This window comes from Cyrtonyx montezumae, unplaced genomic scaffold (genome assembly GCF_038088225.1).
Source record: "Cyrtonyx montezumae isolate F1298 unplaced genomic scaffold, pur_monq_1.0 scaffold_7, whole genome shotgun sequence".
Lineage (NCBI taxonomy): Eukaryota > Metazoa > Chordata > Aves > Galliformes > Odontophoridae > Cyrtonyx > Cyrtonyx montezumae.
In genome coordinates, this window is record NW_027072078.1 from 30,445,838 (window position 1) to 30,472,118 (window position 26,281).

General features: G+C 41.0%; 1 protein-coding gene across 1 annotated transcript in view; it reads left to right on the forward strand.

Annotated features, from left to right (window-relative positions):
• THSD7B (thrombospondin type 1 domain containing 7B) overlaps window positions 1–26,281 on the forward strand; it is a 243,907-nt gene that overhangs the window by 197,983 nt on the left and 19,643 nt on the right. The window contains exons 15-17 of the mRNA XM_065750321.1: window positions 14,832–14,965; window positions 15,687–15,840; window positions 25,378–25,519. Of these exons, the coding sequence (XP_065606393.1) occupies window positions 14,832–14,965; window positions 15,687–15,840; window positions 25,378–25,519 (430 nt within the window). The remainder of the gene's footprint in view (window positions 1–14,831; window positions 14,966–15,686; window positions 15,841–25,377; window positions 25,520–26,281) is intronic.

Below are 26,281 nucleotides of genomic sequence, written 5' to 3' on the forward strand. Positions count from 1 at the left end.
ACCTAACCTCATTTTCTTTAAGCCTCCCATAATTCTTCCTCAAGGAAAGATTCTGTGGCATCTAACCCCATCCTCAGAACAAAACCACAGCCATTAAAATAATGTCAGTATTGAAATTTTCTCTGCCCCGGTCCTCCCACTGGTGACATGTCTTGCTGCTATTAGGTAGCAAAGAACTTGTGATCACAAAGAATGTGATTTTGTGAAAGCATCTTTTCCAGTAGGCACGGAGGAGAATCAAGGCCCCTGTCTCTCAGGTTGTCTGCGTGAACTGCCAACACCTTGTATGCATCCATGACCTGGTCCTTGTGCTTCCAGCAGCTTGGATGTGGCAGGAGCTCCAGGTTTCTGTCTTATGAAGTGTGCAGGGAGCCATGAATGTCATGGGTTGGGATAATGATGTTTGGTTGTTTATTGCGAATGTCCCAAGGCTGGTCCTACTGATAATGGCTTTATACTCCTGTTGTTTTGTGAAATGAAACCCTTAGACAGAATGGGTCAGAGTCAACACCAGTAGCATTGTCTGAAATATAACAGAGATGGAGAGAAGTCCCCTCAGATGCTTTTCTCAAGGAGACAAAGGGCAGTGTACCTCCAAAAGCACACTGCTGCAGCCCCCAGCTGGGGTGCAGCTCACATGAGTCTGGGATGGGTCAGCTTCACTGGTGTCCAGTGCCTACCAGACTTGGAAGGTCAGCTGTTGTCCTTGGGAAGCATTACACACAGTATTTAAAAGGAAGGACACATCACCTCAGGCTTATGCTTGCTGTCTTTTGATTTTATTAGGAAAATTGTTTCCATATCTGGACACACATCAGCACAAACATCCGTTGCTCAGTTGATTGGTTTTCTTCATCTCCACAGTGCTCAAGCAGGAATTTGTCACTTTTCTTCTCTGTTATTTTTTGCTGATATAATAGAAGGGAGCAGAAGGTAGCTTGATTGTTCCATTTAAAATAATTATTTCTTTATTCTTTATGCTAAATGTGATTGATTTTTCAGGGATCTATACCCATTTGAAGCAATGTGGTACATGTCTGTCCTGTGCAGCCTAGTCCTGTCAACATTTGGCCATTAAGAATGTCATTTGTAAACTGATATCTGCATGATAAACACCATGAGGAATTTAGTGCCACACATAAGTATTTTGAAATGCAACTTTGAGTGGGCTGTTACTTTCCTCACCTTCTCGCATTTATCTCTAAGTTATTCATCAGTCTAAATGAAAAAGCAGTGAAATGCTGTGAACTGTTTCACAATTTGACCTGCCCCTGGAGGGTTGATTTGAGCATGGTTCAGCCAAAAGCAACAGTGGAGTGCTTGTGCCTGACCATGTGCTGCTGTGAGAGCCCGGTGGATAAAACTGGTGGATTTCGACCCCAGCACATAAGTGGCAAAGACTTCCAAACATGATGGAGACAGGTATACCCTGTGGAGGGTGAGGGGCCAGCAATGAATCCAGGAGTGGTTGGCTCCATCCAAGGCAAAGTGAGGACACAGAAGCCTCTATTCACATGGGAGAGCCCCACTTGCATTTCTAAGGAAGTCGCTACCCACTCTAGAGTTACAGGTGAGAAATGACGGAAGTTATTGATGAGCACGTGCAGACAGGAGAGTGCTTGCTTAACTTCAGCATTTTTTTTCTCTGTTTTCCTTCTCCACCCTGCATGTTGCTGGCAACTTTGTGACTTAACTGAAGAGTTTATTCTCTTTGCTCAATTCCAGCTCCTGTCTTGGTTACAATTTAGTAGCTAGAGCTAATGCAGTAAAGAAAATATTGTCTTCTTTGTAAGCTCAATGTTTACGGGATGATACATGGACTGTCTGAACTCCCATGTGCTTCTGTTCCTTATGTAGAACAGTTTTTCTGACAGCCTCATGAAATGCGTGTAAAATCCACACAGGCACGCTACTTCCCTTCTCCTTTAATGTCTTTTCCATAAATTCCCCCAAATGGGCATGTTTCCTATTCACCACCTCTCACCTGAACCAAATGTGTAAGTTTCTTCAGTTTATTACTGTAAGGCAACTTTTTCATGTCTCAGATTGTTTTTCTGGTTCTTCTTTACCACTCTGTCATTATCGGTGCTACTTCCACAGTGAGGAACTAGGACTGTTGGCAGTGTTATAACAGTGCTGTTAAATATTTCATATAATGGTAATTTCACTGACCTATTTCTGTATGAGATAGAATAGTCACTAGCTTCCAAAACACAGTCTGGCAGCCTGATTTAGTCAAGACAACAGTGACTTAGCCAGCACTGAAACCATAGATATGTGATTTCAAGCTGCTGGGAGATCTTTGAAGCTAGGTCTGGTGTGACACAGCAGAGTTCTTCCTCTGTGTGACTCAACATTGCTATCTTATGTGACAGTGATACCATGCTTCGTTGGCAGACCTACCATTGTATAGAATTGCCATTAATTACACTGGTATTTAAATTATTTACCTGTAGAGCAGTAGTGGAAATGCCACAGCTCTCTGAGTCAGTTTGATTCTGGTCTTACTAATCTTACTGTCATCTGCTATCTCGGCTGTTTCAAGTCCTTCAAATTTTTCTAAAGTTAGAAGGATAGAATCAGAGAATTTGAGTTGGAAGGGACCCTTAAAGGTCATCTAGTCCAACTCCCCTGCAATGAACAGTGACAGCTACAGCTCAAACAGGTTGCTCAGAGCTTTGTCTAGCCTGACCTTGAGTGTCTTCAGGGATGGAGCTTCTGCCACCTCTCAGGGCAACCTGTATCAGCACTTCTCTACTTGTATCATAAAAAACTTTTCCCTTACATTTGGTCTAAATCTCCTGTTTTAGTTTGAAACCATTTTTCATTGTCCTGTCATAACAGAGCCTGCTAAAGTGCCTATCCCCTTCTTTCTTACAGCATGCCTTTAGATACTGAAAATCCACTCTCGGATCTCTCTGGAGCCTTCTCTTCTCCAGGCTGAACAGCCCCAGGTCTATCAGCCTGTCCTTGTAGAGGAGGTATTCCATCCCTTGGACCAATTTTGTGGTCCTCCTCTGGATGCACTCCAGCAGGTCCGTGTCACTGCATCAGGATGCAGTACTGCAGATGGTCTCACCACCGCAAAGTAGAGGGACAAGATCCCCTCCCTTACCCTGCTGGCTGCGCTTCTTTTAATGCAGCCCACATTGCAGTTGGCTGCCTGGGTTACGAGGTCACACTGCTGGCTCACTTTCAGGTTCTCCCCACCAGTACCCCCAAGTCTTTCTTGGCAGGGTTGTATCCTTTTGTCCCCCAGCTTGTGTTGCCATGACCTGGGTGTTTAACTTCACCCATGAGGTTCTCCTGGACCAACTGCTAGGACTTACGTAGGTCTCTCTGGATGGCACCCCATCCCTCAGTGTGTCACCCACCTCACACAGCTTGATAACATCCACAAACTTGCTGTCAGTGTCATTGCAGAAGATATTAAAGAGCATTAGTCCCGGTACTGACCGCTAAGGGACACCACTTGTCTCCATCCAGACACTGAGCCTTTGATTCTCTGCACTCGGTCCTGCAGCCAGTTCTTCATCCACTGAACAGTCCACCCATCAAATTACTGTATTTCAAATGTGTAGAGAAAGATTTGTGGGTACACACAACTGGACATGGATAGTGAGCTGAGCCCATGCATGGCTGAAGTGAAAGTTTTGTGTTTTGCCTTTTTTATTAAAGATCACTTTTTTTTATTAAAAATCACATTCTCTTTATGGGTCTTTACAATTTCTGTATCCTAAGCAGGGGCCAGTAGCTTTCTATGCTGTGTTTCTACTGTTAAGTCCTCAGGCTTTTATAAAGCCTGATTTATAAGCCTAATTTCTCCATCAACCTATTTTTTTAGTACATACCTCCAGATTCTAAAGCATGTTTTGAATTCTCTTATTCTCTGAGTGCTGCCTTTACTGTCCCTCTCACCTCAGTAGCATCTGCAGAATCAGTAGGAATCATTTTCAATCCATCAGCCCTAAATTAATGAAAACACGAAGTGAGAGTAAGTACAGAAGGTAAAGCTCTGCAGAGCCACGCATGAGACTTCTTACTAGTTTTACATGATTAACTATTCTGAGCATGATTTTCCAACATATTTTGTACTTATCAAATGTTAGATTCGTCCAGACCATATTTCCTTAGCCTGAGAGATAGTGTCAGAAGACTTTTCTAAAGTCACTGTAATATCTGCCATTTCATCCCTATCCACAGCATCTGTTTCTCTGTTACAGAAGAACATCAGAATGAATTCACACAGTTTTTCTTCACAAGCCCATGCTGCCTGCTGCTAGTATCCTTGTTATTTTCTGTTGCTCTTATATAATGTCTATGAAAATATTTTTCCCAGAGTAAAAGTTTTTCTGGCTGCCATGCAATTTGCTGTACTTTTCCCCATTTACTCCTCCAGCTTTCTCACATTACATCTTCTGAAGAATCCTGTGCAATCACATCTCCATCATTCCTAAGTAGCTCATTAATCCATAAGTTATTTTGAATCTCTTCAAGTTTGCTGTCCTTGTCCATACTTTCTGTGCCAGTGCCCATAAGAAAGAGCTTGTCTCATCCTTCTTTCCCTTCACTCCTTTGGTGATCTTCCTTTTTCTACCATCCTCTCTGGCTAATATTGGCTACTTCTAGGTTGAAGATTCTCTGTGTGTTTTTTGTGACAGGTAACAAGTGTTTCCCTTTTCTTTGACTCTTCAGTTCCTTTCAGCTCTGCCATTCAACTTCACTTTCTCTCACCCTCAGCTATATAGACTGAGCAAATACTTTTCCTTAGGCCATTTGCATGGCCCTTAAACTGCTGTTTCCTCTAAGTCACACCACATACTGTTTGCTCTCTTGCATTATTTAATTCTTTTAAGAGGTTTTAGGTGGATTGGTTTGTGTGTGTGACACACTGAAGCACAGCTATGTTGCGTAGTCTCGATGTGCATTCGCCTTCTACTTTCCCCTTTTACTTACTGTTTTGGGAAAGAGCCTTTTTCGTTCTTATTTCCAGAGTCATGGATGCATGAAGGTAGTGCTCTGGGAATGGCAGAGGTGCCAGACTTGCTGAATCACTTCTGCCCTGATGCAGCCTTCCTGAATGCCATGGCCCTGCAGAACAAGGCTAAGGGCTCTGCTGGTGACTATTACTGGGGCCATTGCCCTCAGTACCCTCATACAAACAGGGAGCTCTGTTTTATGGTAAAGCACCAATAATCAGATACCAGCTAATTCCTTAAGAACAAAGCATAAAGAAAACAGAAATAGTTGCTAGACCTTGATGTTTGCAGAGCATGGTTGTATATGTATTTAGAGTTCTGCAATCATTTGTGACCAGGTTTATTCTGAAGATGTCCATTTGCTCTTTTATCTGGCTTCTTACTAACTCTCTATATAGGCATCACTGATGTGCATTTTAATTAAATAGATACTGCAGCAAAATTTTACCATTATTGATATATGTATTTTTTCTAAATGGTGTACCTGTAAATGTTCAGATATTCCTTGCTTTCTCCAGCATGACCCACAACAGGAATAGCCAGTGGAAGACATACCATTAATTCCTGTGGATTTGTATAGGTCCACTTAACCTCAAAATACTGGTTGATGGTAGAAATGCAGGAATCTGAAATACTTATGTCCTCTGATCTGAAAGAAAGGAATGGAAATGCTGAAGAAAGATACCAGGAAGTAGAGAGACACTCGTTATCCCACAAGGAGTGGCTAGAATGTTCTCCCTTGCTATCTTTTGGTTCCAGGGACAGCGTATGTGTGCTCTGTTGTCTAAAGTAGATGGGGTTGTTTTAGTTTAATGATGGATGTTCTTGCTAGAGAGTGGTCTCAAGTAGATCAGGTTTCTCTCTGCAGCATATCACTCTTCTAGGGCGCATGCATTTTGTAAATAAAACTGGGCTCTTCAGGGTCTGAGTCTTCTCTGTCTGAATCTGCCTACAAGAAACATCAAAAAAACCCACAACCATGTCAGATCACAACAATTGCAAGATGTCTGAGTCTACAGCACTGTGACTGTAGCTGCCTTCATCTGTGCAGCAGCCCGACTTCAGCTTGCTTGTCACGAGGGTGGGCTCTTACCAGTTGTGCCAGGAGCTTTGCACCACCTGTAATTAGACTGAGAAAATTGCTCAAGTTAATGCTGCATCTAAACGCAGCACTAATATCCGCCTGTCTCAGCAGCAAGACAGCTACCATAAACATGCTATGCAACAGGCTGTCAGGTATCTGGCTTCTGGAGCAACTTACTCCTCCAAGAAGAAATTTCCAGGCCTGGTTATTAATCAGGCTGTGAGTGATCTGCAGCCCTAGGATCCGTCATGCATCGATCAGCTCCGTCCTGCTCTCCCCATGAGCAACTATTTCCGGCTCTGTCTCAGCGGTGATGAGGAGCAATCAGCCCTGCTGCTGAGTGAGGCTGAGGGGAGAATGACAGTCGTGTCCTAATGAAACAATAAGTTTATGAGCTGGAATGCATTTCTGCTGCTGCTTTTGCGGGACTCTAAAACGGGGCCGATTGTGGCTGTGAGTGTGGGCAGCCCCCAGAGCACTTTGCAGTTGTCTCCAATCTGAGCCTTCGGCACGGTCACATGGAAGTGTTTCAGAAAACATATGACTTTCAGCTGTCTGACACTTCCCAATCTCTTCTGTTTGTTGCCTATAGGGCTATCAGTCATTCTGTTATTTTCAGCTAAGCGGTTTTAAATCTCCTGTGAAAAAAATTGTGTCAGTCCAGTGTAAGGACAAGTGACTGCTCTGCAACGCTAATTCGGTCTTGCTTAAGACATGAAAATAGACTGGTCAAATATCAATTTGAAGTTTTCAGACCTTGAAATGATTTAAAATCTCTTTTAAGAGCAAGACCAGGGCTGAAACTTTGTCTCCGAGGCATCATTTTTAACTTAGCAGTAAGCTCTGATGATCTTTTCTTTAAATTGCCTATTGTAGAGATGCCTGCAAAGAAAGTGCTTCTTTGGGACTGTTTGTGTTTAGTAGCAGCACTTATTTCATTTCATGTGACAGATGACTTGGCTTTTCAATCGGGCAATGGCTCATTTGGTCCCACTGGGGCAGGGTTTGACCTGCAGAAGGGCTCTGCTTTGGCAGGACAGAGGCAGTGGGTGATGCGCGGGATGCTCAGCCACCCCCACACAGCTGTCCTTTTCAGTTGGATGTGTACACGCCGTGTGCCCACGTTATTGAATTTTCATCATTTAATTATTTTTCCTTAATGAAATCTACTCTGAGATATTGATAGCGTTCATGGAGATCGGTCGCAGCCGATGGCACACAGCTGGCAATGCTCTGCACTCTGCAGCGGATCCACAGGCTTCCCAGGGATGGTGCCACCCAATTAAGATTTAAATGTCTGAAAGCCTTTAATATCTGTTGTGATTGATATTCTGTAATTGAGGGGTTTCTGAGCAGATTTCAAGTTAAGCTTCATAGATTTATTTTTCTCCTAAGGCTCTGATTTTGAGACACTGAGGAATTCCAGAGGATTGCTGGGTGAGGCTGAATGAACTCTGCTTCATTCTTCACCACGGCCATGCTTTCATTCACTTGCAAATAAGTGCCTGATTTCTGCTTGAGGGATCTTTTTTTTTTTCTGAAAGATGGGGAAATCGAAGAATTGAATGCAACCTTACATTGTAGTGATTCTATTTTAAGCAGATATTCTGCTTTTTTTTTTTAATCTCAATATTATCATACAGCAGCTCAACTAATGAATATATAATTTTCTTTCCTTTCTGCTTGTCACGCCCTGCTAACATGGACATCTACAAAGGCTCAGGTTGGTGTTGCAATCTGTCTTCATCTTATCTGATTGTTCTCATTTAGTAAAAAGGGGCTTCGATGTTGTTCTGCATCAATCAGCTTTTTTCCCTTCCTCTCTTTAAAACTGGATCCAACATTATTACTGCATTACAGATTCATCCACAAAGGTGCCACATTCATTTGTTACCCCTGAAACTATCCTTCAGCTTCAGCAGAATGTGCTGTTTCAAAAACGCAGGACATTGATTTATTTATATCTACTTAAATTTGCTCTGCTTGCCTTGCTTTGTGACAGGGAGACAGCCGAAGCTGCAATACTTACAGCTTCTGGAATCAGCAAAAAAAAGCAGCACCACTCTTACTAATGAGTTTCTGCCTTGGTTTAGACCCCTGTGTTTGACAACACAGTACAGTATCCTTTGTTAATATCTTGTTTACATTCAGTTATTTTCTTGATATTGAAGCAGTAAAATTAAAACAAAAAGCAAAGCCACAGGAAGTGGCCCTTTGTGTTAGTATATGCCCCATTCACATGTTAACATCTCAGTTGTGGAGGTATAATTCTGCCAGTAAATTGTTTTGCCTGATTATTTCAGGTAGAAACACCCAGTGCCTGCAAGGTACCTGCAAGGTTGTCCTCTGTGCTCTGCTCCTCAAACTGTGGGAACAGTAAAACCTTGAGTGCTCCTCATTCTTTATCCATCTTCCCACTCTCTGCCTAATTAGTCCCACAATAAATACCAGCAGCCGTGCAATGCAGGGTTCAAGTGGCATCTCAGGGGTCTGGGATGCAGCTGGGGCTGTGAGCTGCCCTTCCTCCCCAGGGCTGGCAGTGTTTGTGAGCCTCCCAGCTTCTAGCCAGGTATAATTGAGGTGGACAGCCACTTACAGAATGCTTTCTCCCATATTTTCTCCCATTTAATTACGCAAACTTCTTGCTTTAATCTCTGGGGAGAAGCACTCATGCTTCACCAAGTTACCTCTTGGTGTGCTTAGTGCCTGCGTGAAAAGTGTAGGAAGACTTAGTAATAGTAAATATGAATTAATAAACCTTGCTTAGCAACCTGTTAGTTCTGTAAGTATTTGCTGTAATGACGGTGGTTCAGCAGAGCTTACTTCAATTAACTTTTTAAACAAGACATTTTCCATTCATTGCGCTCAGGAATTTGAAATACAGTGGTGTCTGTCTTTGCATATTTAATCATCCATTAGAAGAAAATAAGAGGCCTACAAAAGTCTAGATACAGCAAAGGCAGGTAAAGGCCATGCTGAGGGAATGTGGAGCATCCAGATGTCTTCATAGGAGAAACGTTCTTCTGCTTTTATCTCCTCTTTTATTTTGCCTCGTTTTACAGTCAAAGTTTTGTGCTACTTCTTTTTCTGATGGTTCCATCCTGAAATGTCTTTATCTGAACGGTTCAGTATCTGATTTTAAGCTGTCATCTAGTTAGTGTGAGAAATAGGGCATTTCCAGCTGCAGTCCCCTGTTCCCTGGGGGCTTCCTCTCCAGCCTCTAATAAATCACTTAATTCTTCATCCTCAGTTTTCTCATGTGTAAATTAGGATTAAAGTTGAGCTGTTTTGAGGGTTGGGTTATAAATGGATAATCAAGAGCTAGGAAGACTTCAGAGGATTCATGATTGTTTTTACCCATCCTACTCACTGAAAGCCCATCATTTTTTGGCACTGTTTTTGAAGGCTGTCACCATAGCCAGTCGTTTAAAGTAATGCTGAAATGTCTGTTTCTGTAGAAGCTTCCAAACATGAGCCTGGAAATGAATGCTTCTTTCTGCCTTTCTGTGAGTAGCTGTTGTCCTGACTTGCAATCCACGTGTTTTACTTAGACGTTAGAATAACATCGATCCCATCCTTTTGTCACCTACAAACCAACAAACCAGTTTCAGGCTTCCTATAACACCAGCAAAGGCTTTTTGTAACCTTATGGTAGTTCTAATTGATTTCTTTTTTTCCTTCCCACAAAGGAAGTCAGAAACACTCACCCCTTTGGCTTGCGTACAAATGAGAACTAAAAGAGCTGAATTTGATTCACAGCGATGATGGTGTTTCTATAATCTGCTGCAGGCACACAATTTCAGGAATTCTCCTATTTTCAGTAGTTGAAACGTATGCTTTTCAAACTTCCGTGCCATACGTCCTTCTTGAACAATGTCTTTTGACTTTGGTGGCTATTTACAGAGTTCAAACGCCCCAAAGGCAAGTGTTCATCACTGAAACAGATGCTCTGCAAAATCCAAGTTGCTTAAAAATCAATTGTTAAATCGGTTTTCATACTGATGAGTGGTTAGCATATTTCTGACTATTGTGATCGATATGCAAACTAGAATGAATTAAAATCAATTTCGTTTTAAAGAGAACTGTTTAATGTTAAAATTTTAATGAGGTCATTTCTGTGATGTAGTGTTTGTTAATGTGCGAGTACTTGTCCTCCTGACACACAGCCAGTTGAGCAAAGCTTTTAAATGTGCGCTTAGATCTGCCATATCAGACATGCACTTAAGTAATTAACAAAGCATGTACTTCATTTTGAAGGCAGTTTTAAAGAATTAAGTAAAATGAACTCATTATTAGGAAATGTCTGCAGTGGATTAAGTGGAACACGAAGGCTCTATTAGGCGGTACAAAAATGATTCCAGTTGTATGTGGGTGGAATATCACCTACCCCACCAAAAAAAAGGCATTTCAATGAACAAGGTGGAGACAACGTAGAGGTCGAATGTACAGGTGATTGCAATAAGGGGACACCTCTGTGGATGTGTTTCCCACTGTGCTCTGGATCCATTCGTGTCGGGCTGGCTGCAGTTCAGGTGTCATAAAGTCATGACCCTAAACCATAAGTGAGAGGGGAGTCATTTGCACATGGTGCCATCTCAGTGCTGCTGCCCCTTGAAGTTTCAATATTCAGGAAGTACAGAAATGGCCGTGCAAAAGAGTATTGAAGGTGGGCATATTGCTGGCGAGCCTCAGTAGGTGCATTTTTAATATCTCCATCTGAATTTCATTACCAAGAAGTGTCTTTCCAAATGAGAGGAAATCAGCTCTCTTTTCTACATGATTTTTTTTTAGCCCTTACTGGGTTTTAGTGTTATTTGTGGTGGTCACCGTAGCTCAGAAATAGGCTGTTATTTCTTCAGTTCAGGCTGTTTCAGTATATTAGGTCTAATGTAACCTTGGTATAAGGGCAGTGATGTGAAATGGACTTATGTTAGCAGTGAATTTAGCCCATTTTTATTAGAAATGAATAGCACAGAGGTAGTCCTCAGTGTCTCCGGCAACTGCTACAGTGATCAGTTTGGTTGTTCTAATATAATAAGCAGATATTGACTTTAGTTGAGGTGAACACTGAGATTTACTGTCTTGAAAACTAAAGTATTGACTGAGGGAAAACCAGAGTCAATATTTACCTTGAGGGACAATAAATCTTGATGTTCACTGAAATATGATGTTGCTGTGATTTTCAGAAGTGTTGAACCTTGTTCTAGTTTAAGCTGCAGGTGCTCATCAGGAAAGGTACCCGAAATATAGCCAGGAATTTCTTTTAATGGATCACATCAGTTTGGCAAGTGCACTTTTTCCTGTATATCCTTTGGGAGGTCATCGTTATTACTCACCTACATTTAAATAAAGAAATTACGGGATGCTGTAAATTAGATAAAAGCTCTCTGGTGGTTAGATATTTGGACCTTTCATCAAAAGGTAAGTATCAGCTATTAGAAAAAAAGAAGTAGATTAGCAGTAGGTATATGTAAATGCTGATTTCTGTATGTTTTGAAGTTATACATCTTCAAGATACTTTAAGAAGGACTTAGGGTTCGCATTGGAGTGAATGAGATCTGGCTTTTTTTTTTTTTTTTTTTTCAGAGCAAACCTATAGCAGTTTGTCTCCTAAAAAGCAATTTCTGTCTTTCTTACCCTTAATTCCTTAGGACTGTGCCTATCGTCTTGACTTTAGGACTCAGGTGGTAATATGTCTCAGATTAACTGTGGTTACAGAGAGTGATGCAGTGAGCAGTGCTCGGTTACAGACCCCTCTGCCCATCCCTTTATCTTGTTCTTCAGGAGTGCAGTGCAGTGCACGTTGGATGTTCACTCATAAGGATTTTGTAAATGCTTTGCTTAGTGGGTCTGTGAAAGTTTGACGTGGTTGAGCATTAAGAGGGTTGTTTTCACAGGAACCGTTGTGCTTGTGCTTGGGAAGAGGATTGCTGTATTGCAACTTGAGGGTCCGAGTCCAAAAGAGAGTCCATAGGAAGGCTTGTGAAGATGGGTCCTATAGGGCAAGGTGTGTGAGGAGCAGCTGAGGTCCGTGGTTTGTTGGACCCAGGGAGAGAAGGCTGAGGGGAGGCCTCATGGTGGCTGCAGCTCTTTCAGGGAGCTCTGCTCTCTGGTGACAGCAATAGGATGTCAGGGGAGGCTCAGGTGGGGGTTAGGGAAAGGTTTGGCATTTTGATAGGAGTCGTAACTTAACTTGGATGTAAGGAGCAGGTGAGCTGCAGAGTGCCATGTGGAGCTGCAGGGTTTGGGTTGATTCTTTGGGTACTGCTGAAATCGTGTAGCTGGTGCTGCATGCCATTGTCCGTGTGTGTGCCCTGCTCAGCTCATACAAAACTGCAGCTGTCTCCAGGGAGAGAAACTGATGAGGCTCCACATACGGTCATACAGGCTTGACACAACTAGGCAGCAGAATACAAATGTTGTATTAACAGCTTTATTATTGCAACCCTGCCTGCTTTCTGAGAGAGCATTTGAAGTACCACTTTGCATCATCTGTAATCGTGTCTGGTCTTTTCATATTGCCCACACGTGTTTCCTCAGGTGCGTTTCAGTTCATCCCATCCTTGCCCAACCCCTGCTGGTTTTCTTACACAAAAATGTACCACATGTATGGCAAATAACACACGTTTTGACCACCAAAATATAACTGTGGTCAATTCCTGGTATTAATGCTATACTGCTGCCCGCAAATGGGCTGCTTGGGTTTTCCATGTTTAACTGGTTGTAAAGCCATAAGATGAGAGGTGGCTGAGCTCAGGAGGCAGCAGTGCCAAGCCCTTGGTCTGGCCCCATACAGGAGCAGCTATTGCTCACTCCTCGCTGTGGGCTGGATGCTGACATACACCTGGTGTTTGCATTGTGGTGTACAAACATTAAGTATTAACTGGAGTATGAAGAAGAAGTTTAAGTCCCTAATGCCATTGTTTGTGCCAATCATTCCCTAGGGCATCTCTGACTCTGACCTGTGTCTGTGCTTGTCCAGCCTGGCACCGCAGTGGGGCTGGCACAGGGACACTGCAGGATCTAAAGGCAGAGATGCTTTCTGCTGCTAAGGGGGAATTCCCAGGCTGAGCTGTGCAGGTGACACATGAGCTGCCCTAGCTCATCTTTCTCACAGATAGTAGTTACTATTTAACATTGCACTGGTAACAGCTGAGGTTTTCCCTCTCTTAGCCTTGCCTAGGGAGGCACGTACCCCCAGGACTGCAGTTGCCCTGGGTCTGCATCCAGCTGTTGATGCATTCACAGCTTTGAAGTCTCCTGGTTTTGCCTCCCTTGCAGCAAGGGAAAACTCTGATCACACCTACAGCACACGTTTCCCACAAACATCTCCTGTAGAAAGCAGGGTTTGTCGGACAATGCAGGCAGAGCGTGGCTGTTTTTCCTCCCATAGAGCAGAGACACTAATAAATACCCTGAGACACTTAGTCCATCTGCTGGGACTGTGCCTGCTTCACAACACACACTGCCTCATCCTCCTGTGCCTGCGGGCTGGGCTGGGAGCACGGCTCCCACCCACAGGTACTTCCCTGCTTTGCTCCTGTGTGAATCCTTTCATGCTAATGAGAGTGACTGCACAGCTAATTAGTGAACAGCTAACACCTGAAACTGAGCTGCTATGTGCACTACATATCATATAAAGATACCTGTATATCTTTAGCACGTTACCTTCTCCTCATCTGAGAAGAAATTTATGTGCTGATGAGGCACTGGTTCTGTTCTCAAGCTGGTTTCTCAATCTCCCCATCCTCCTGCTCCAAAATATTGCAAACAAGGTTTATTTATTGCTATGACCATAAAATAGTCATAACCTGCTGTTTTAAAATGAAGCTATAAATTAAATGTGTAGCTGAAATCTTTTATTTGAAGGGTGGATGGGTCTGCAGCTCTTTTATCAGTGAGGCTTGTACTGATCACCGCAGCAAGGCCAAGCAAGTTTTGGGATGCTGAAGGGGAAATCTTAGGAAGGCTCTTTTTTGCGGGACCAGCAATAGAGAAATTGTATCTTCAAGTCAGCTTCTGCATGCAAAGTGGTTCAAAACAAATAACTTTTATTCATTACAGTAACAGAACTGTTGAAACATTAATTTGTTTAAACCTAAAAATCTGCTGAAGTACCTCTCCTCAGTGTGCTGCTTCAACCAGACTGAATGTCAAGCATCTTACAGAAATGTTTATCAAGCTTTTGCATTATTTATCTCAGTATTTGGCTGTATTTTTCTTTCTACATAGATATTGTAGCTCAGGTGAATACACAGCCATGTTTGATTGAGAGATATGTTAAAGAAAAGTCACTAGCATTTATGGTTTTTGTATATAAAGATGAAATTTGTTGGTTGCGTGAAATTACTTACCAGGATACGTTAGAAGCACAGGCACATGAGTGCTGATTTTAAACATGTACCTTTTGAAACATGAAAAAGAAGCAGTGCATATGGTTCTGGTGAATGACATGATAGATTATAGTGAGAACAGTCTGGGCAAATGAAATTGTAATGAAATTCCTGCTCTGGCTTTAGAGAATAACTGTTATTTATCCTGCATTCTAAGATGCTGTGCGTGTACAACAGTTTATCATATACTTAGAAATCCCCCGGCGAGTCAATAATGAATAAATGAACTTAGAGATATGACAACACTTACAGCATAAGGAGCATAAGGCAGGATGTTTTTCAGTGTACTCTTTTGTGGTTTTGGCTGAGGTGTTTCTGCAGAGATGCTAACCCGGATAGTTCAAATGAATAGTTTTGATTCTTTTTTTCTGGCAGGTGTACGAGTCAGTCCCATGCTACACCGAGTGCAATCAGTATTCCTGGGTAGTCGAACCATGGTCTCCGTGCAGAATCAACAGTGAACAAAATTCCCTCCACTGTGGAGAAGGAATACAAACGAGGAAAGTCAGGTGCGTGAAGACAAAAGCACAACTGCAAATTAGAAAGAGCTCAAACGTACTCGCATAAAGCTGAAACAACTGGCTAAGTGACAGTGAGTGTGTTGTGAAGTCCGAAGTATTTCAAATGAAAAGAAATGCATGTGTCTGTATTACAGTTACCAGGAAAAGCACTGAGAGATGAAGCCTTGTGTTATTGAGACTTCTTTCATGAAGAAGGCTTGATGTTTAAATTAGAATTCTTTAACCATGCAGGTGTGACACACCCCTGACCTGCATAGTCTCCATAATCTCATTGTTAACGTATTCCCCAAGTTATGGCACTGCATTAACTGCAGCAGTGTTCTTTGTCAGAAGATATTCATTCCCTAGACTTCGTCAAATACTGTTATTCCAAATGTTAGGATGTTACTAATGGGAGTACAAAGGTTTGTTTTTTCTGCTTGTCATTTTCTCTTCATTCATGTGTCTTCCCATCAAAGTTAAAAGCTCCTTGTATTGAAGCTTGAAACATTTATTTACATTATTTATTAGAACCTGAGTCAAAGAAGTCCATCATATGCATAGAACTTCAATTTGCCTTGTTAACACCATTAATTCATCATTTTGACTTACTGCATCTAGCTTTGTGTTACATACAGTGTCCTATCTGGAGTTGTGCAGACCTGCTGCCATCTCTCGCTTCTGTAATAAGCTGATTAACCTCAAACAAAATGTTCTGTTTTCTGTGTAGGTGTGTAAGTACTACAGAAGACCACGGAGGGGAATCTGTGCCCGACACCCTGTGCAATAAGGCTGAAATCCCAAATGAAATTCGGAAGTGCAGCTTGTACTGCCCCAATGAGTGTGCAGTGTCTGACTGGGGACCATGGAGCACATGTCCGCAGGTAGGCTTACCTGGCTGGGGTTCCAGGGAAATGTTCCTCTCACATCTTATTCTTCGTCCTTCAACTGTTGTGTGAGATAATTATTTTCTAACAATGAAATACATTTCCATAGGAAGTCAGACCTACTGGATCCTACCACCAATGTGGTTGAATCTGGGGATTTTTTTATATTTCTACAGGGGCTAAGCTACAGAAAATTGCTTAGTAAAACACATAGGTATGTCTGTGATGGTTCAACCCACCCTTCCAAAGATGGGGGTCCAAACAAGTCCAGTGCGTGACACTATCAACGGTGTGTTGTGTGGTTAAGAGTGTCTGCTTCTGTCCCACTACTAAGGGGAGTGCTCTGTATGTGGTGCATATCTCTCATGGTTAGGTCTGGTGACACTCCTCTGGACAGGTCTTAGGCTGGAGGGAATTACAACTCTCTCTTCTCAAAAAGACAGTTTTTCTGCCCAGCATTTCCTCCTCCAAAAACCGTGAAGGAAGATTTGAGGCAGTAGTAACAAGGGCATGGCAGCAAGATGTCTGAACAATTCGTTATGTCACAAAATACTCTAAGCTCTCTGAATTATGCAGCCACTGCCAAATGCTCTCTGTTGGTTTTTTTATTTTATTTTATTTTATTTTATTTTATTTTATTTTATTTTAACTGTCCAAGATGGAAAGAAGCTGCAAATTCTGTCCTGTGAAAACTCTCTGGCCCCAAGGCATGCAATTTGAAAGCTATCATTTCTCTCTGGTTAGTGTTGAAATAGGTGCTAGGTTTATTTTAAGGGGTTTTGTAATAGTCTTGGTTGATGTATTCAAGTGGAAAAGATATTCTTTGTCCTTATGTTAACAAGGCCATTATCAAAAGTGTGAGTGGTGAGTGGACAGGTATTTGTAGTACAGCTGACACAGGTAATTTCCTCCCATAATATTTTGCGTAGGCTATCGATATTCTCAGTAAGAACATGTCAAATGAAAGCTTCCATTTCATTTCCTGTATTCACCTCCTCCTGAGCAGAACAGCTTTGATGAAGTTGAATTCTCTTCCAACCAATACAGATACTTGGATACCTTTCAAAGTCCCACCCTGTTTGAGCTGTTTCTTTGCCATTAACTTGTTTCCAGAAATAGATTTTCTTCATTTCAGCAGGCAGTAAGTAATGCAAATTCTCAAAGCCATTGGGTGTTTTTCATTTGCCTTAGTGGCAGTCAGTTGGTTATGAAGGACTGCTTGGGGCATCCTAGTATCCCTAAAGACACCTTGAGTTTTTGCTTCAAGACTCCTTTTCTGCGATAGTGCAGTCTCTGCAGCCCACAGAAGCACAAAAGGATTACCAGAACAAGCCTGATGGGATGACACTCCATCAGACAGCATAACTCTTGGCACTTCCAGGCCCAAGTGCCACAGTCCTCATGTCTCCTTGTACATTGTTCTGCCATGGGAGATGTTAATTCATAAATATGAGGGCGTCTGCCTGCCAATGCCATTAACTGAACAATATGCTTTCACAAGCTGTTCTGCAGTGCTTTGTTGTGAAACAGAGATGACTGTATGTGGATAGAGCATGTGTTTAAATAGTTCTGTCCAGATACAAAGCAATAAACAGCTTGAAGTTTTATGGACAAATAAAAACCTCCCTTCGAAGAGTTTACAGCAGCGTTGTCTCACTTTTATAGCTGCACAGGCTGTTTGTGATCCTTTGGTTTTAAGAGGGCCACACAGCACAGTTCCTCCCAGACTGCAGATGTTTAACAACTCCAAGGCAAGCACTGGATTTGCTATACATGCAGAATGACCCTTCTGTGACTGTGATGCTTATTCATTCTGTATACTGGACAGGGATTGAGGGTAACTCAATAGCCAGGAGTGAGGCATTGCCAGCACAAGGATGATTAAAGCAATTCTCAGCCTCCTTATTTGTCACAGGGAAAGGTGGCTGCCAAGTATGGCTGTGCACTGGTGAGCACAGTCAATGGAGTTACAAAGACAATGGAGTCAATGGAGCTTCTCATTTCAACCTTAAGGGAAGAGCTACATATAGTCAGTTGAATAACTCTGTTTTAGCTGAAAGGTTGTATCTGGGTCTTGCATGGAAGCATTGCAAAAAACCACACAAATATAAAAGTTTGCATCTCGAGCTGAACCTCATTTTTGTCAGACCTGTTGTGCCTCCAATCTGCATCAAGTCTCTTGCCATGGAGTCCCCAAAACCACATCAATAAGTTGGTGTATGTGGAGCCTCTAGCTCATAAGGATTGCCTGTTTAATCTTTTTGAGGTAATTTTACTCAGTACCTGGAGAACAACTTGCATGATTTCTTACTCATCCCACGCTGCAAGTAGGTGCCTAACTTCAGAGATTTTGTATATTCACTGGAAATACGTTTCCTAAGTATGGCTCCTTATGGCTCCCTGAGTAACCTGAAACTTTTGAAGGATCACATCACATCTAAATGGAAAAGACAAATTGCACATCCTTGTTACTTTCTTTTTTCCAATCATTTACATTTCATTTCAAAATAGTTGGCATTATTTTAGACATAGAACTCTTGCGAGGCATCTGCCAAAGAGCATTTTGGGAAATCCTCCTGTATCTGTCTGTGTTTGGCTTACAGGAGATAAAGAGGATTTATGAAACTTGACAAATTCCAGTTTGTAAGAAATGAGCAACTCCAATTTCAGCATCATCTTTGACTGAGTAGCTCTTTGATTCAAGATATTTACCTAAGATTTGGTCATGTGAGGATTCTTTTCCAGTCATTTTGGTGCTCTGCTCCAATTTTATAGTGTTGATAATAAATTCATCCTGATAGCAGAATAACTCTTATCAGCTGAATGTAAAAAGGCCTTTTAGATTATCCAGTTTACCTTTGTCAATATGTCATTGTACTCAGGATACTTCCTGGGGTATTACTTCATTACTTCTGTTTTATCTTGAAGCAGTACTCTTCCCATGTGGATTTTTTACTTTCAGGATAGTAAATGATCTTGAATCACATGGAAATCAATGAGTCATAAAGGTGGTGACTGCTTTGTCAATAGGAAGTATTTTCTTCAATACCTCTTCCTACAAAAACATGCAACAGTTGTTGTATTTCTTTCACTTTTTTGATTCCTTTTACTTTTAAAAATTTGTGTTTGTAGGGGCATTTTTCTTAGTTTAAGGTGCTGCCACCATTCTTTTATGTACATTTTCCAAACGAATTGCAATTTTTGCATCCTGATTATACTGCTATTTAACACTGCTACGCAAACATTAATTATACTTCCTCTAATGACACATTGCTGTGACCCAGAAATGCAGCTGTCTGAAATGTAATACCTCGAGATTACTTTTGAGGCTCTGGCTCTTTGCTGGATTCAAGAAACTCATAATTACTGATCTAAAGCTTCTCTATTACTCTCACATTCTCTATTGTAAGAAGAAATTCAAAATGGTTTTATCTCTGCTTGAAGACTATTTTTTGGCTCATAAAGTTTTCTTCTTTGTCGCTAGGTAACACCCATGTAAGTTAAATATCAAGGCTTTAAAGCCATTAAAATAACAGTTTGAAGCTTGCTAGTTAGTTAGAAAAAAAATCATGAGCAAATTAGATTGACTTGCATTTTGCTTCAGAGATTTCATATTCATTCCGGCTACAATAGCGTGTTCAGTCAGACATCATCACTTGATTGCTCAAAGACCCAGCTAAACAATCTGGAAGCTGAAATCCTATCATCTCTGTTAAATATTCAGTGATCGAATAACATGCACTACCTGCAGTGTCTTGACTTTGTCTTCATCTGACTTGGAAATGTAATTAATTGACTTCAATTGAATTCATCAAAGCATTCTTAAAATGAGTTAATATGTGAGTTGTGCTACAAGTCCCTGAAATAATTACCTCTTTTTATTTTTTTTTCTGGTTAGCTGTCTGCTGCCTTGTGGATAGCAGTCACATCCCTACTGTCAGATCCAAGTGGCCTTCTTGTTTGCCTCAGCTGTTGGCTTTCCTAGTCGCCAATTCTAAGAGGTCTGAAATTAGTTAATTAGAGGAGGTTACGTGTCAAGCGAATGAGAGCAGCTGTCCCTATTTCAGTGAGCATTTTCCTCATGGATCAATAGCCATTTACAGTGCTCAGGACTTGTAACAACTGATTTATTATTCTCCTGAATCTGCGAGGTGTGTGCAATATTCAGATAACTGCTCGTACTAAAAGTGGCACCAGGCAGTACAGCTGACTCATAGGTTTCACAGTGACTTTTATCTCAGGTGTGAGTCTGAGTTGTTGTGGTTTGGAAATGCTTTCCCCCAAAGCCAATTAGAAAAGAAATTGAGGACTCATTTGTAGACTTTGTGGCTCATTGCATGCATTACTGGAGTCTTCATCTCAACTAGTAACTTCACATGTAGGCTTGGCAGAGGTCCCATATTATGGGAGTTGGACTGAAGGATGAAGCTTGAGTAGAGTTGAATTTCTAGACCAAGAGTTCATTCATTTAAGTCAAGAATAAGAATTATGCTGATCCAAAGCTTCTCTGGTTGAACATATCCTATTCCTTATGCATAACTGTGACTTGATTTTTTTGGATGGCTTTAGTTAGCCATAGATATATATTTTTTTATTCATTGGTTTATTTTATTCACCTTTTTTAAAAAATATTTATAAAATAAATTATGTAAGAATGCAGGTGAGTTTTAGAATTTAGGTGCATCTCAAAAAGAAAGTCTGCATGAACGCATTTTCATTTCAAAGGACTGCTCATGTTATTGTTAGTAGATTGTTAAATTGTTCTGAAACATTCACATCCGCATGAACAAAACAGTGGCTCATTGCAGTGTTTAAAATAGTTAAACCTTGTTGCTGTGAGCGCATTTGCCTTAGTTTGAGGTTGCATATTTCATTATGAATAGACTTTTAAATATAATGTGGCCAACTATTTATAGTGCAGCGTGCATTGTACAAGCTGCTTGATAAATAAAACAGCTTAAAGGGCTTTCTATTGGGTTACAACCTTTACGCTGAGCAATTGATGCATGTGAAAACCTAGATCAATGGACAGCTTTTTAAATCCATCATGAAGAAAGTCTGATAGAGTATATTAATGTACAGTGTTAACAATCCTTACTCAGGAACTTAGCTTTCATAACCTTATGGTTTTATTTTATGTCCTTTTCTTCCAGAGCAAACTTTCTGTATTTTGTCTGTTCTATTATTGTCTGGAGCAAAGGCTAGGTACATTCTTTGTGTATGTTTATATCCCTCACTTTTCATATTAGCTTAAAATAGTGTCAAGTGGTCACGACAGAAAAATATGACTGGCTAAAAGAAATACTAAAAATGCAGGAGTTATTGTGCCAAGAATTCCTCTATAGAATCAAGAAGATGGCTTTAATAATTTCTCAAGTGAATAGTCCTTTAGGAAAGACACCAATTCATTCCTCCCTTAACATGATATGTATCTCCTAGTGCCTCAGGATGTTTTCTTTCTGCTGTCGTTTATATAATCTTGTCTGTAGATGCTGGACTCAAACTCAACTTCTTCACAATTGATGGAAAAGAGTAATGAAAACTGTGAGATTTAATGCAGTAAAGTAGGGGACGGTCTAGTTATGCATGTAATGAAACTTACTGTCAGCATATGAGGTCCTCATGTTGTAAGATAGTAAATTGTAACCTGAGTTGCATGCCCTTTATTATTATCAACTAGAAATTAATTCAGTTCCTACCAGATTTATCAAAGGAAGGATGTGCCTGAATTGCACACACTACTGCTAACAGTCATTGAGGAAGAATCTGGACTAAATCCAACAACCAGCACTGTCTTTAAAGCTAAGTGCCAAAATAGTTGTCACTTAACCTTGAAGGTACATAAAGTTCTTCACATCTCTACCTTCTGCTCCCATGCATCACAGCATTTCTTGTTTTCTCTCTAATATTTATGGACAGTTAACATCTATATTCATCCTCCTCTTTTGATCTAGAAATCTATGGCCTATATGTAGCCTGGGTTGTGCAGAAAGTAGATTCAGTTATCCTGAACAGAGATAGAAATTAGATGAAGGTTTTCCAGTAGCCAAGCAGATAGTAAGCTCTCACGATCCTCAGGAAGAAGCAAGACTGAATTGTCCTTCATGGTAGAACCAACCCAATGGCAGAGCAGAGTCTTGGTTTCCTGGGGTCCTGTGTCTCTCCAGAGCTGTTCTCACTGCACTTTGCTGGAGGTGTCTTTGGAGCCAAAACCCAGCCCTTTACACTCAAGCCAGAAGCAGAATTTGAATCCACTTTCTTATCTTATTCCTAAACCTGAGCTGTGTGCAAGAACTGCTCGGTCTGGACCCCAGCACGGGTCAGTGAGCTCTATACACGCAATGGCATGGAGAGCTTCAGCATCTGCATGAGCTTCTGCACTGCACTCAGTTCAGCTGTCTTCTGGCTATGACCCAGTCTAAATCTACCGAAATAAACCAGTGTAAATCTGTCACCTTTCCTATGATACCCAATTTAAGCTAGATGTTGCATGCCAAATACTCCCACAGGCATAGAAATACATAGCATGACTGTAAGGAGATTATCTAAAAAAGAAACAAGTCAAAATTTAATTCCCACAACTGTATACTCTAAATTGTACATACCTGCCTGTCTCTGAACAGTAGTGCTGACTACACCTTTTCTTCTTTCATTTTCCTTTCGCTGTATGAACAGCGTTGGCTGATGCTCAGCACAAACCAAATGCATACAGGAGGGAACATCCAACTTAATATAAAAATAATAATGAAAAGCTTAATGTACAGTCAGGAAAAGTAGTATTTATTAGTGGAATGACACGAAGTAAAATAGTGTTTCAGGTCTGTCTACATGCCAGTGTTAGTGACGACAGTGTGACACAGTAACTTCCTCCTGCTATGCAGCTGATGAACTTCTTTATTTCTTGTTAGTGCTGTCAGTGTCTTCCCACCAGAAGTAATATCTCTTCTTTAACTTTCACTGTTTACATCCCCTAACTACCTTGGATTTCCCAAGCCATTCCTTAGTCTTTGCCATGTAGTAAATATTTAGTTTTTCCAGCCTGGGATTTCTATGGGCTCCTGGAGGAGTTGTGTACCCAATCCTATTGAGATTCCACAGTGGTTGGATGCTCGGCTCCCTCTTGCTCCTTTGAAAATTCCAGCTTTCATCTTTTTCTTTGCAAGTCATTCCCTCCTGCAGCTTATTCAGTTCCATATATATTTGGTTCAATTTTTTACGTAGTTAACTTGAAAGAGTAAGGCCAGAAAATCAATTATAAAACTAAATTGACTTCTCAATTGACGTAAAGAGAAACTCAACAAATAATATTACAGGATATTAGTTACAGTTTGCAGACTTTGAATTTTTGCATGTTTCCCATGTCCTCGGCTTGATTAAATGAACACTCTTCCTACAGAGATTCTTTATTATTCAGAGCAGGTAAGAGTGAGGAGCTTATCATATCAACCCTGGCTCCTCAACAAGGTGGCTCATCAGCGTGGTGAGAATGCCAGCTTCAGATCTGCAGTAAACTCCTCATTTGTTTAAATCCTGGCAAACACGAGATATACTTTGACCTGTTGGAGTTGGGGCTGTTTCACTGTTCTTCTAAAAGGACTTAGAAGTCTTCTAAAAGGACTTAGAAGGATCAGAGAGGGAAAATTGCCTGGCTAGCCAGGACTGCTGGGTGGCTGTGACAGTGTGTGCACCACGCAGTGCTGTGCTGCATCAAGGCCCTGTAATTGTGCACAGCAGGACACATGCTAGACAATACTGTTTTATTAAAAGCAATTACTTATCTACAAATTATGCATATTTTCTGTCTACAGGTGTTTTCTTTTGTTTGTTTTTTTTTTTGAAAGGGAGCAAAGGCAGGTATTTTGGAGCTGACACAAACTTCTTTCCCAGCATTCATTGATTTCTTTTTCTTTCCCTTTGGTAAAAATGCGGAAGAAAATTAATTATCAGTAGCTGATGAAATACCTGCTTTGATTTTTTTTGTTTATTTTAAATGGGCATTAAAGTTATTAGTCCTCACAGTGAGGATGAGCAGATTAGTTGTGGAGGAGGCCATAACATATTGGTAAACAGCGCAGATGTAAATTTCAGACAATCAAGAACAATTCCTTGTTTTAGATGAGCATGGATATTGAAATAAGATTACCATTTTAAATGATTTGAAAAGGTGTGTGTCAGCAATCAGAACATAATGCAATTTCCTTCATGTAGTATAAGCATAAGGAACATAGACCTTGACAACTCCATTTTCAAACTGGACCAGAACTTTTCCTATTTATCCTGATATTTATTCTGTTTAGTTATGCTATCATCTGTGCCACTAATCCAGTTTACAGCGGTCTGAGATTTTATGCTGGAATGCCATGACATTTCTCTTTAATATTCACAGTATGGGAATTATCCATACTTTCACCCATACAGGGTTCAGTGTTTGCCAGCACTTAGTAGCATAATAATAAGCCTGTGGTTTTAAGCTGTTAGTTTTTTTCTTTTATTTTATTTAGAAGACTATAGGAAAACCATGTTTTAAATTCTCAATCACTTATAAAAATATTTTTCTACATATATTGTTTTCTTCATTTTCTTTGCTGTTCCAGAGCAATCTTTAGTCCTAATGAGAGACTGTTAGGAATTAAATAGGTCATCTTGTTCAGTAAATGCCTCTGGATAATAGAGATTTATTTAATTGGGATTCATTTCCATTAGGTTTGCTGGGACCACTCCCACTTGCCTGCTTTGTGGGACTCAACTGAACCTCAGTGGGCCAGAGCCCTCAGGTCTGGTGTTCTGTCCCAGCCTTACAGCCAAAAAGGTTATTACATACACCCATAATCACCCTGGTTTCAAAATAAGCCTATTTATACTTTTTTATGAGATCATTTAATGAGACAAAACAGCTGTCTGTAGTGCTTTTAACCACCAATTAGCCCTGCTCACTGCCACAGCCATTTAATTTTCAGCTCTGTGACTCCATCCTCCCCAGGCAGTGTGATGTGGGTGTGACAGCTAAGCTGGGGACGCAGTAGTGACACAGTGCTCTCTGGTCGAACATTAACTAAGGCAAGGGAAAAACTTAAGTAGTGTTTGGGCAGAGCTGGGTTGCACCTCCATGTGAACTTCCAAGAGAAGAACTTACATCACTGTTGTGTCCTGGAGGCTAGAAGATGAGCAGGTGCTGTCCTCACCATGAAGGGGATGTTGTAAGACTTGGAAGTGTTTGGTCACTGTTGCTAAGTATGCAACTGAAATGGAAAACAAAAGTAGGGATGGATAAACATCTACAGTGCCTGTGATGCACTAGCACAAATGAAAATAGGCCTCATTTAGCTCATATTCATGTGAAGAATGAGCATGAGCAAAATCCAGGATTATGGGCAGCCTGACATCAGCATATCATGTCACAGGGTGTAAAAAGTCACGCCATCTGGTCAGCACAGTTCTCTCTCACCACTGTAGGTGTGCTTGTGACAGCCCCAGCAGCCAGTGTCTGTGTGATTCACCAGGGTCTCTTGTGCTATCCATCACTTTTGTATGCAGGTGTGTGATCCAAGTATTGTGCAAACCCGAACTCGACAAGTGCTAAGATCTCCTGTCAGTAGAAAGCCCTGTCCTGAAGACTCGCAAATGAAACCATGTATTCTTAACCAAAACTGCTTCCAGTATCAGTACAATCTAACAGGTAGGTATAATTTTCCAATCTGTTCTTTGCAGGAAGGCTCACCTATTACAGTGCACATTAAACTGATGTTCTGCTTTCCTAATTATCTTTGCCTAAAAGACCCAGCTCCTTCGAGGCTTTCTCCAGTTGTGTTGTTAGTTATGTTTGCTTCTTGTGTTGGTTATGGCCTTGACGTTACAAGGCTCACTTGCAGACATCGCTGATTTCACTAACACTAATTACATGCCTACATTTCTACAGGTTAATGGATGACAGTAGGATTTTAGCAGTTATCATTGTAGGTAAACTGGAAATAGAGCATGTCAAATGGGATCTCTTTGTTTTGTTGGTTCATCAGCAGAACTGTGTGCAAAGTTACAAGAGAATGAAACATCTGTGTGATTCCAGGAAAGGCAATAAAACCCAACAAGTCTGATCTGAAGGTGACATAGCTTATCTGGGTGGGCACAGGATATTGAGAACAAAATACATTGTTTTGACCTTAGTCAGAAGCAATTAGATCTGTTTCATATGAACTAGCAAAACAAAGGGTGCAAGCTCTTTTGTTTTTACTAGCTCAGATCATTGAGAAAGATGCTAAGAGGAGATCAGAATTACAGAATTGTAAGGCTTGGAAGGGACCTCTAGAGATCAGTTATGCATTGATGTTTATCAAAGCTGGAAGACAAAGTAATAGGTTTTCCTCTCATATGCTTCCTATTTCTCTTTGGTGTATGGAAATCTTAGTTGTTTGTGTTATTTGTTTATTTTAAATGGCGTTTT